The sequence below is a fragment of the Bombus bifarius genome, unplaced genomic scaffold, assembly GCF_011952205.1.
Source record: "Bombus bifarius isolate JDL3187 unplaced genomic scaffold, Bbif_JDL3187 scf7180000010252, whole genome shotgun sequence".
Classification (NCBI taxonomy): domain Eukaryota; kingdom Metazoa; phylum Arthropoda; class Insecta; order Hymenoptera; family Apidae; genus Bombus; species Bombus bifarius.
This window is the reverse complement of record NW_022885576.1, coordinates 532287-545201: the sequence shown is the minus strand read 5'-3', so window position 1 is coordinate 545201 and position 12915 is coordinate 532287. Positions and strand designations below refer to the sequence as shown.

Sequence of the window (12915 nt, the reverse complement as noted above, 5' to 3'; positions counted from 1 at the left end):
ATTCTCAAACTGTGTTACAGCGAACTGTGTTACTCCGACAACATATTAAAGAATTATTGATATCACACTCGTATACCAGAAAGTAGCCTGTTGTTCAAATAACATTTTTATTATTACTCATTAGAAGCTGTTATAAATGAGAAAAATATACATGTATTATTCACGGGTAAGGAATTGAGCAAATATGGTCATTTTAATAAATAATTATAAATAGCCTTAAACGAAGCATCACATAGACACTTTTAAGTAATATTTACTTCTAATATCATTTAACTGAAATTGAAAGAAAATGACTCTAAGAAATAACGTATTGAAATAAAATATGGTTTCCGTTATTTCTCTTCAAACAATTAGATAAAAAAAATAATATGCTTAAAAAAATGTACTGAAATCTTATTTGTTTATTGTTAAGATTTAAAAGTTGCTTAATATTTCACCGAATACAATATTGTGGGACAAGTCAATAATTGCATTATTTAGTTGCTCATTTTTTAAATTTTCCTTATATTTTTTACTTTTATCCGTCTACAATTTTGCATATCTAATGTATCGTTACAGAACTTTGCCAAGAAACTTGTACTTATTTGCTACTCGCAATGTTATACATATACGCGCAACGATAACGTGGCGTAAAACCTGAAGAATCAACGAGAAAATTAGAAAGTCTTCAACGGTTTTCACGAACTCTCGACAATGATACCGGCAGACACTTGACAAACTAATCTCTGTAAACTTGCTGCAATTTACTAGAACTGTGGAAGAAACGCGGTCGTCTAGAATCTAGAATCTAAAATCTAGAAGAATGTCTCGTACGATTCCGTGAACGTTTTATTTTGCTCGTAGGAAAGGTATTACGCGATCTTCTGATACATTTCTATCGCAATGAATTCTCTCGAAGAGAAGTAAATGTGAACGACTGATCGTGAGAATTTTTGGTTGAAAAATGAATATCTATGTATGCCTATCTATGTAAACAATATATTTCAGCTAAATTAATAACAAATACACAATCTAAAAAAAAATGTTATATCTATTTAAGCTATTTGACGTTTTTATACTTTTAATTATGAAAGCTAGCAAGGTAGTTAGATCGGTACGTATGTAGTTACCATTTTTAATTTTCTTTGAAATGTGAATGAAAAATAATCTATATTCTTTGGACTTTTTGTAGGGATCATTAACTTGGATTTGATTAATTATCAGTTATTCCGAAGTTAATATATTCTAGAGTTGATAAATCATAGCATGATTCATTATAATCTATTTAGATTCAAAAATGAAACTTATTAGAGAAGTTTATTAGACAGAAGCTAATAAAGATATTATTTAAATCCAACTTGCTATAATCCAATTAATATTATTTATATCTAAGTTATTAGAAAAAAGTGGCTATATTTATTTCTTTTAATAAAATATCGCTTGAAGCCATAAGAAAACATCTTCATTTTTATCGAAGTTTCTCATAAAAGGAGATTTTCCTGCTTCTTTCTCCTTTACCTTTTTGTAAGTTATAAATTCTTCAATCAGCGAGCAAAAATATACATATTCCAGTCGGAAGTCCATAAATAGAAGGCTTGACAACGATACAACATGCATTCGAATACACCACATACATAGAGTATCCTATCAACGATATGACGAGTGACAATCTTTAATTAAACAAGATTAGCAATATGTAAATTATTGATCTTGCAGGACTAAATACGCAAATTTTATGAATCATGCTAATTTCTACGATGCTTCACGATATCTCTTATGTGTGTGCAATATGTATATCATACACAGTATATATAATATGTAGTATCTATAATATATAACATTCTACGAAAACAAAAAAGAAAAGATTGAAAAGTTCTATATTAATAATTATATTAATAATTATAATAATGCACTAATCGATGCAGTTATTTACTTTTAATAAAACAGTATCAAAGCATATTTGTACCAAAAACTGAATAGTTTAGAGGATATTTTGATTTCAATATTATTTCAACATTTACTTTCTCAAAGTTAGTGTTCAAAAATAGCATCGTTTAACCGAAAAAATTTAGTTGAAAGTAATTAATAGTATGCTTTTCTTAAATTTTGAAGCCTTACTTATTTACTTGTGATCGAATTTTTTATCACATTAAAATTTTTGTGAAGTTAAGAGAAGCATGTACAATTCAAAATGTTTTAATTAAACCTCCTCCTGTGAGCTAGAATTTCAAAGAGGATACGCTTTTTCGATTCACTTGGTATCGGGCACAGATCATGTCATAGAAGGAATCATTTTTCTGAGTGTATTGTTGTGTTTAACTCATTCGTATTCAATGCTAGTAGACATGGGCGTTCAATGCCAATGTGGCATTAGTAATCTGTGATACTCTGATACTCGAATCAGTCGTCCATTCCTCGGAAGACATATTCGTACAGTGTACCGAACAAAGCTGTGTCATCGAAATTTTCTTACGATATTTCCATTTGTTATCCGTGTTGATATTTCGACGGTCCATGGCGGATTGTAGGGTTATTTTTCTATTGTGAGATAACCGATTAAAAATACAGCAAAGAAACTTTTCTGCTTAATATATCGTTGAATAATTGGGAGATATCACACAAAACACAACAGGAAAACAAAACAGGGAAAAAAAGATGTTTCAACGATATAATTTTTATCTCGTATAAACGAGACACTTCAGTGTTTGATGAAATTCTTATAATATTTCTATAACTTTGTTCACAGAGTATCGAGTTCCCAATACTCTCATGTAGTACTTTATCGATCAAAAATTTTAAGCTACGTGCCAAACGAGAATGTTTTGTTTTTATGAATGAATATAAAATTTGTTATCATTTTAAGTTATAATTCATTTAAATAATTCATTTAGGAAGCTGTTACTTCTTAAAACGTGTTTACTATAATTTCAGAATTATTGGTGATTTGTAGTACAAAAAAAAATATCGATATAATTTTTTTTTGTTCTTTTGACAGCGAAAGAATATTTTTGTTTATTTAAAGGAAACTTTATTTCTGCTGGTCATTGATCATTTTTCACGACAAGATTTCTCAATTTAATACCGATTCTCATATAAAAGTTTAAAAAATAATCGTTCGCACGAAGATTTGTTGAAGATTCGTGTCTTCCTATATTTCGTAAAGTGTACGAATGTCTCTTTTTCTCCCAAATAAAGCCGAAAAATTGATTTAATTTTCCGAAAAAGTGAAGGATGTGTAATCAGCAGTTCCTGTGAGGAAGAAATTGATAAAATGTGTTTTATATGTTGTCTCTTGATCTCGATGTTCAATTATTTTCCGATAAGACAGATCATAATGCGCTAGCATACATACGTATACATATCTATGTACAAGGTATTGCAGACGATCTGTTCGAAAACCGACCTCGAGAATTCTCGAGGATTCTTGAAAATATACACGTTCGAATGATCATGAAAATTAATAGGAAAAGTTTGTAAATGTTTTCGTGAAATAAAATCTTTTCATAGAAGAAAATAATAAATATATATATCAAGAACTAAAGTATCTATATCTATCGAATACATTGAAAAACATACATTGAAGGTATTGGTAGTTTATGATGTCATGAAATCATCTCTTAAAAAACAATAAATGTCGAAAGTAAAAGGAAATAGAATAATATAAGTTTACTTTTTAAATGGAATAATCCGAATATAATCGTGCATGGATTGTGATCCTGTGAGAGTGAGAGTCGAGTAAAATCTTTGTGTAAAAATGGTGTTTCGTCGGCAAACCAGCGAACCGACCGGAACTGTCACCAAGAGTCCCAGCATAGCTCATAGTACCAGCTCGTCTGGCATTTTATCGAATTGGTACACGAAAATCACGACAAACGTAAAGAAGAGGCAACCGTTCAGTCCAAAATCTTTGTTGAAGAAGGCGTTGGTACTTATTGTTTCATTTTTTTAACTATATATCTTCCTATATATCTGAGGACATATCTTGCAAACAATTTTCCTTCAAATAAAAGTGAAACAGATATTTGTAATAAATAGACTGCGGATTTTTATGGAAATTTGTAGCTTTATTTTAACTGAGGCAGTTCTAATCGAGAAATCAATATACTTTTTATTATTTTACTAAGAAAGAATCAAATTTAGAAATTTTTCTTTACTACGTAAAAAGAAATAAAAATATATTTCTTCAATATAATTCACTTAATGTTTAAAATTTACTAAAATGGTTAGTTAAGTTTGTCTTGTATTTTAGGATTCAGTTAGCTTTCAATAAAGCTATTTATGTATATACGAAAAAATGGAAATACATATTTCGATTGTTTAAAAAATTGTTGACTCTGAAAAGACCCAAGGTCCACTCTAACCTGTTTGATAAATTTTGAACATTAAATGTCAAAAACATTATATTTTAAAAATATTTCATTGTTTAATAAAACAAAGCCGAAGTAAAATAGTGAAAATTGGGAAAAAGCCACTTAACTGCATTATTACACATTTTACACTTTTTACACTTTTAAATTTCCCGTAAGTGCACAGAGATTCGCAGTCTATTAGTAAAACTGTAAAACGTAGTTGGGATTTATTCCTTACGATTTTATATAAATTTATTATATAGGGCACATTATAGAGTGTGGGTGTACTATTATAAAATGAAAGTATGGGTGTTCTATTTCAATATGAAATAGGTACTTAAATGAAGTTAATCTCTGGAAATTTTCAATGAAATAATATTTCTACTGAAAAGCGAGATAATATTAATTTCTATCTCTTGAAAAGTGGTCGCTACAAAAAGCAAAAGCAGCTCTGTATGCATACACTTAATGCAGTCGTATATGTATTATATATAGATCTAATTTAGTCGCAGTATACGTATGTTGATGGAAGGAATTTCGATTCTAAAGTTACACCTACGTTTTGTGGCACGTGTAGTTTGTTCTGTTCAAAATGACTAGAATTATTCATGTAGATTATAAATGATTTATTAAAACATAAAGTATAAAAAAATGACGTCAGAGCACCTCTTTTTATTTATTTCATAATTATCCATGTTGGTAATGTTTTAATAAAATCATTCTGACTGCTGTATAGAAAGAAAAGAAACAGAAAAATATCCGATGAAAAATATTCTACTGTAATATTCTAAGATGAAATGAAAAATACAGTTGACGATAAAAACGATAGATATTATGATATAACATTTATGACGAACCAATAATATTCATTTGTATTCTCTATTTTCAGCTGCCCGTTGTAGATCCTTTTCTGGAGAAAGTTTCGCTCTCTGATCTCGGTGAGTACTGTTCTATTAATTATTTACTTGTACATTTATATATTTTGCATTGCGCTTCGATTGGTCTGCTGGGAGTCGGGATTCAAGGTTCTACTGATTATTGATATTTTATATAAATAATGTAGTATATGGATTTTAAACGAATAAAATATTCTAAAGGCATTAAAATTAAAAATAATAAAATAATGTGCGAGAATGATAGAAAAATATTCCGATAAGTTGTTCAAAAAATGATGAAAAGATTCCATTTTACTTATAGTTTATTAATAGACTAGAGATTTTCATACATTTATACCAAGTGCAAATATACACAAAAATGAATAAGGGTGAGCATACATAAACGTGGAAATATATATGCGTATAAAGCATTAAAAATGAAATATATCTCATATTTATAACAGTTTCAATTCTTTATCACTGCCTGTAATTTGCATAAATATCCATAGTCTACTTAGTAATAAATCGCTCCGACTTGTTAGAAATACTATAGCATAATTTCTACATATGTGTTATAATATTTATATATCTATACTATATATATATATATAGAATTGAAAATATTTTATTAATTAAAACATGAAATTGTATTATTTTTTTCTGTTGTTTAAGCATCAAAAACCCCAGGAGACTTATTATAAGTAATTAGTAGTTATTCGTATAGACTATGCAGATGATTAAACAATTTATATATGTACATTTTTACATAAAACGATGTCACAATGTTTAAAATTTACAGTGAAACTATTATAATCATATATAATTTGAAATTAATAACAATGAATAATATATATATATACACACGAAAATTAATGGATAGTTTTTATTAAATGAAGTGTATAATACATACACTGATTATATATACTCGAATGTAGGTATGTTATACCATACATTGATTTAGCTTTTCTTGTAACTTCTTGTTTAACTGTTTGCTAACACAAACTCCTTGTGATGATATCCTAATGCTAATAAATTAAAAGTATTTTTGCCCTTTTTTCGAATCTTCTTTTCTCTGTACACATTAGTATTATTACAATCCATCTCATTTTACTGGTCCCACAACCGAGTACGGTCAGGTGATACAATACTTTCGTGAAAGCTTTCGAAGGAAAAGAGGGGAAAGCTGGTAAATCGATGGAGCAGGTAACATATTTATAAATAAGCGGTAGTTCGTAAATAAGATACGCAGGATGGATTTGAATGAATTATTAAATCTCGTAGAATTCTAATGAAATTTTTTTATTATCCGTACATTGAATAATAAATAAAATACGATATTTTTATATTATCTTTATTTTTTAGTAATTTTAACAAGATATTGACGATGTTTTTAACTTTTAGTAATATAAAATATATAAATAATATTTTTAATAGCACGATTTGTAATTTATTACGTTTCTAAATATGCTTCGGTTTGGGTCATAGTATTTGCATGAGGTAAATTTTGCTACATTTAATATTTCACAATAAAATAAAATACAATTATTGCAATTGTAAGTGTTTATAAATATAGGACTTTATAACTAGATTTTTACGTGCAAGGATACATAAAATATCTAAAGTATTATAGAACACTTTTTATAATATTTAATAAGTAAGACAATTTTCTATCTAACTTCCATCTTTCAAATTATATTTCGAGAAAGGCGAATGCCTAGAAATTAAGAAGAAACTTATTAGACGCAAAATGGGTAAAATAGCAATTCTACTGGTACTAAACAAAGAAAAGGTGTAAAAAGATTTGGTAGTATCCTGATAAACGTGGATACTGTCACATTGATATTGATTCGCAGAAGTAGAATTTAGACTTGCAGACAGAATTAGAATTCATGGATTGGATAGAACTGGATTGAACGTATTAGCAAGGATGTTCTATATGAGATAATTTATTCGAATTCATTTCTTTAATATGTTTAGTGTTGAATTAAATTACATTACGTTAAATTAAATTAAATTAAATCAAATCAAACTGAGAATAAAGTACAAAATTATTAAAATAAAGGAAATGACACTTATTTAAAGAAATATACGTAGTAATCAATGTGACGTTGATTAAATGCATAAAACTTGTCAATTTTCATTTGCATTCACATCCAAAGTACCTGCTTCGAATTACTGTTCATGCTTGCTTACTTTTCGTCCCATCTCGTGTTTGATTCTATGAAAAAGAAACATTCGTCGCAATTACCTTTTTTCTTAAAAGAAAATTCAAAGTACACAATATCGCAAAGAGAAAGAAACGAGAACCGAGTTAAAAACTCACTAACTTGACAAAAATAAAAATTGTCCGACTAGGAACGAGTAAACATAGCGAACGAAATTCAACAGGAAACTGTAAACATATACCTATACCTGTATGTACAATTTTACATAGTTATGTACTGGCTGTTTCATGCCGTGCAGTGCACAGAAATTTAGTTTGTTCAGGCTGGGTTTCCGAGTAGAAAATATAATATATCCTATAAACTCACGAAAGCTCTAGAATGCTCCAAAAATTGTCCATACATTTTTTTATTTACATACCTACCTCCTATTTTTTAATAAGTCGTACCATTTTTGTTAGAAATAAATTATACCAAATTCATATTTGCAAGGATTGAGGTTGACTTACCTTTAATTCGTTTATACGTTTAATACGTTAATTCGTTTTATTTTTTTTAATTGGAATTTGACGTTAGTATTATACTAATTTTTTTTTATCAAATTAATTTGGTTTCCTTGATAAAGAATGATAAATCGTGGATTTTGTTGTCTTTTTTAATTTTTAATTGTATAATTATACAAGTTTTTAATTAACAAGTAATTCGGTTAACCGGTTAATGCGACTGACATGATAACGCAATGAATGTTACACAACTCGAAAAAACGCGATTTTCGAGTTATCACTATGAAAATGTTGCAGACACGCTGCTCAACCCATTATGAAAATCTTGTTCATTTATCTTCATAATTTGGTCGATAAAGAGCAGTTACCTCGCTTTTTCTGATTCAGATGACGTTGTGCTGTTTTCTATAAATGCGTCTTATTGTGAATTGCGTCCTAACTAGAAAGAGGGATCTCCAAAGCTAGAAACTAAAAATGAAGAAAAAATACACTTGAACCTGTTTCATAAACATTATTTTCCTTCTTCGTAAATTTGATTTAATCGTGTACAGAAATAGTGTTTCGCTTCTTCAGGAATATCTAGTTCTTCGAGTTGAATCGAAAGAAAGAAATATCATCGATATCGATCGAATATCATTCGATTATGTACAAAAATTACAAATACAGTCCTCAATTTCTTATTCCTTTTTGAAGTATTCCATTCAATTTTGTTAGATGTTTCCGGAATTTTTATTATCTTCTTGCCTTTCTAATCAGAACTGTTATTTCATTCATTATCTAACAAAATCGTAACCTTAAATATGTTAACCTATTAACCGGATCATTTTGCTAATTAACATTCAAGGAGAAGAAAGACTAGTTAATTTTGGTTACTATGTAACTGGTTTTTAAGGCCTATAAAGAAATTATATAGGAAAATTCGATTAATTAAATAGTTAACTCATCTTCTCTGGTCTTCTTCTTAAGAAGTTAATTATTATGCTTGAAAAATATTTCTATATACGTATGCATTACAACACTTTCTACTCAAGAAATTCGATATTACTCCAAACAACGAAAATTTTTTGTTCATCATGTTGAAACACCGTATGAGTACTTACAACCATCGTGTACGTGCGAGTGTAATCGATAAATTACTCAGTAACGTACGGATTTAGGGGGTGATATTTGCGATACGAATATCCCAGGTCGAATCGATCAAAAACAACTTTAAATTAAACCAGGAAGCTTATCCTGTGTACTCGACGATCTATATTGGTTGCTCCTTGAAATTGTGATACTGAGTCCTTCGGTATTCCTCTTCTCCCCTCCATTTCACTGTCTGTCGTGGGTGGATGGAGCCGATCGATGAATTCCCGGGAGTCCAGCTCGCTCGCGTGTACGTTAAACAAAGACAGAAGATACGGAAATTCCAAGAGATGTGACGGATAGAAAGGGTTGATTCTTGAATACGCGAAACTGATAGTAGCATAGACAAGTGAGAGAAAAGGGAACATAGACACACAAATTTTCGAAGGAAAAAAGAAAATGAAAGAAAGAAGGTAAATAGCAGAGAGAAAAACAGGGACAGGGAAAGAATGCACCTATAGATGGATGCGATAAACGGAGTGTGATTTTCGAATGTGAAGTTTAGCAAATTTTGTATGGTGTAAAAATGAAGAAGTACGTGGTATACTTTCATAAAAAAAAGTAGACATTAGGTTTTCATTGTTTACCGAGATTTGTAGGTAGCGATAGTCTTATATTTCACGTATAGATGAGGGAAATGGAAAACATATACATATACATATACAAGGATAGATAGAGGTTGTGGTTTTGGGGAGTTTAACGTATTAAAAAATGATAAAAGTGCACGCTACTCACGTTATCGCGTCTCTTGTGATTGTTGAAAATACTAGATATTTATAGCTTGGTACAACAAGTTTCGTGTTTCACGTATGGTTCATTTATAGCAAGTTCAGATTTCATGATACATCTCGTAGAATGGTAGACGAAGTGGCGAGTAAAACAAGGGGTTAGAAAGAAAATAGTAGAGATAGTACTTTATCGAACTATAAAATGGGAGTAGAAAAATCCTCGGCTAACAATAAGGGGGATGGATGAAAGCAGGGCAGAACCGACCAAGGGAGAAGATAAGCTCTGACCGGTGCAAGGTCGGCGAGATTGCATTCTATGACGCATTCGCACATTTGTATTTGGGTCTAGGTCATGGGGTGGTATACGTTCGATAATACGGAAACTCGACAAGGCGAGTTAATAGAATTTTTGTACTACTTCGTTGCTGTGTTTTCGATACGTTGTTTCTGCTTCTATAGGTACACATTGTTGCATAACATTTAGAGAAACAGGGTTTCATTGTTTTGATCGATTACAGTCGATGAAAGCTTACGATGGTTTGTGTATTGTACAAGGTATTTCGATTATGATGAATGTCTAAATGAAGTGAATTTCATATTGAAAATAAGAAAATTACTAAAAAGAATTTACATGCATTAATAATTGCAAGCAGCACTTACTATCTTTTATAGAATCATTTAATTATTTGAAATTATCTATTAAATCACATAGCAATAATAAATTTGAGTATCTTTAATACCAAAGGTATACACCTACATACATATACAATATACGGGTATACATATATAGGGTGGTTGGTAACTGGTGGTATAAGCGGAAAGGGAGTGATTCTACGCGAAAAAAGAAGTCAAAAATATAGAATAAAAATTTAAAAAATTTTGTTTTCTTCTCTTTAATTTTTCCATTGAGACAACGATCTACAGTGAGATCCGTTATAACGAGACGTGATAAAGTGCACGCGTACCGAGCGAAAATTCAAAGTCGATTTTCTCGAAAACAAAGCCTCAAACGAAAAATTGTTGATTAAACAATGTGCCATATTTCTTTTACCATCTTCTACCAGTTCATGTTTAATGGTATTGTACTTTTGAAACACCCTGTAAATCACTTTCCTGCTACAAGCGATTAAAGTTTCTGAACAATAATGCACATGTACTCGATCGGCAAGCCTCGTATGAAATATGAAAAGAACGGAAATACATATATAGCCTGGAATAAAAAGTTAGACGAAGACGAAGCTTCGTTGCAAAACAAAGGATCGTTTGTTTGTTAGGAAGCTGTATGAAGAAATGTTGTATTACTTGGCGGTATATATACGTGCAGTTCCTTCAAACAGGTTTAATGCTCAAACGCGATTTTCTACAACGGTGGTCTCTAAGAGAATGTTTATTTATAATTCAACGATATATATATGTATACATAAATACATAGGTGGATATTTGGGTTGAAGTCATTGGAAAATCTACTACTGCTGTTCAAATTTGACTATGTCTATAACCACTTTCGTTATGTTCAGATGGGGCTGAATGATAATTCATGCTATTACGATTTTATACCACCGATGAAATCCAACTTTTCGTGATGTAAAATACAATGCTACCTTTAATCTTTTGTCTTTTAATATTTATCAGCATTTTAATCTAATTTCAACTCAAATGTCAGTTTTTAAATTTACATATAGGTACTAACAATAAGTATGTATATAGGATGTCTAGGTTAATGCAATATACGCATCAGCATCTTTAATTTGATAGAATATTTAATACTACAACTACCAACTTGACCACTACAATAAATATTCTGCGTATAAATAATTATAAATAAAGTGATACAATGGAAAAAAAATATATAATATATATATTATAATGATTTGAATCATGATTTTAAATAAAATGTAGAGATACTTTATTTTGTACGTCGAAGACAAGGCAATAATATGCTTTTGCTCCTTTCAAATATACTATCATAATATACATACATATAAGAATGTTTTCAAGCAATTTTGCAATTGGGCTATATGAGAGTACGGTGGCTATTTTCTGATCGCGTTATATATGAGGTCCTATTGTATTGTGCCAAAATCACATATTGTGTATAGTTTTTGATAATTGCAAAAGCAAAAGTACTAAAATCTATCGTTTTGGCAAATTGATAGTTGTATTGTTCAGTTGCAAAGAAAAATATGGAAGACTCTAAAACATTTTATTATTAAGTGTTAGAAAATTCTGTTAAAAAATATGACAGTTGATTAATAAATATTAATAAAAATTATAAACGTCAGAAATACCGAAAACTCTTGGAAACAAGCTATAAGGATCTTCTTATTCGCGAAAATTGATTGGTATTTACTTACTCAGCTGAAAATAAAATGCAAATACAGGATACGTATCTTTTAAACGAAAATAACCTCTTATTAACGAAAATTCCTTTCAGAAACTTGAAAAATATTTTTGACAGTTCAAGTCTCTAAAACTCATTGACTTGTACTTACACGGCTTATCCGCCTAAAAAGAATGTCTTTTTATTGCGTGTACAGATTCATTTGCTATTTCTACATTTAATCAATGATAACCCTGTTCTAGATGAAAAATTTTTTCCGCAGTTGTATATCTTTTATTTTATTCTATAAAAGGTGCACCATATAATTGTCGAGTCGTATTTTGTCTATTTTTTTGCAAATAAACTTTTGTTACGTAAAACAGGCACGTAAAACAAAGGCGTAAGAAGTAAGGAGTTTTACCTGTTACAATTCTCAAAAGCAGGCGCAATATTAAATGCTTATTTTGAATAAATGCTACTCGTTTTAATCATTATTGCAACATGTTCCTCAAGGGGCAATTATCTGTAGAGTACAAATGACTGCATTGAATCATTCCTTTCGAGCATTTCGTTGAAGCCGGATCTCGTATAGTACTGTGTAATAATAATCATGATAATGGTTATTATCGATTAACCGTCACTATGCACGTGACTGTATTTGTTGCTAAACCGAGGCAATCGATAATTCTAGCAGCATATGATGTTCCGATTAAAGTATGTTCGATTAGCGTTTCATTATTTTTGGAATGTTCTAATTTATAGTAAAAAAATTTATTCGAGTCAAATTTTAGGTCATGAAGTAATCAGTAATCCTTCCTCTTATTTTATTTTAAACTCACTTTTGGCTAGTTATCTATTTTTTACATAGCTT

General features: G+C 29.7%; 1 protein-coding gene across 1 annotated transcript in view; it reads left to right on the top strand.

Moving 5' to 3' along the window:
* The window catches only part of LOC117216217 (serine-rich adhesin for platelets), a 133394-nt gene that overhangs the window by 106459 nt on the left and 14020 nt on the right, over nt 1–12915 (top strand). The window contains exon 9 of the mRNA XM_033462788.1: nt 5218–5266. Within this exon, the coding sequence (XP_033318679.1) occupies nt 5218–5266 (49 nt within the window). The remainder of the gene's footprint in view (nt 1–5217; nt 5267–12915) is intronic.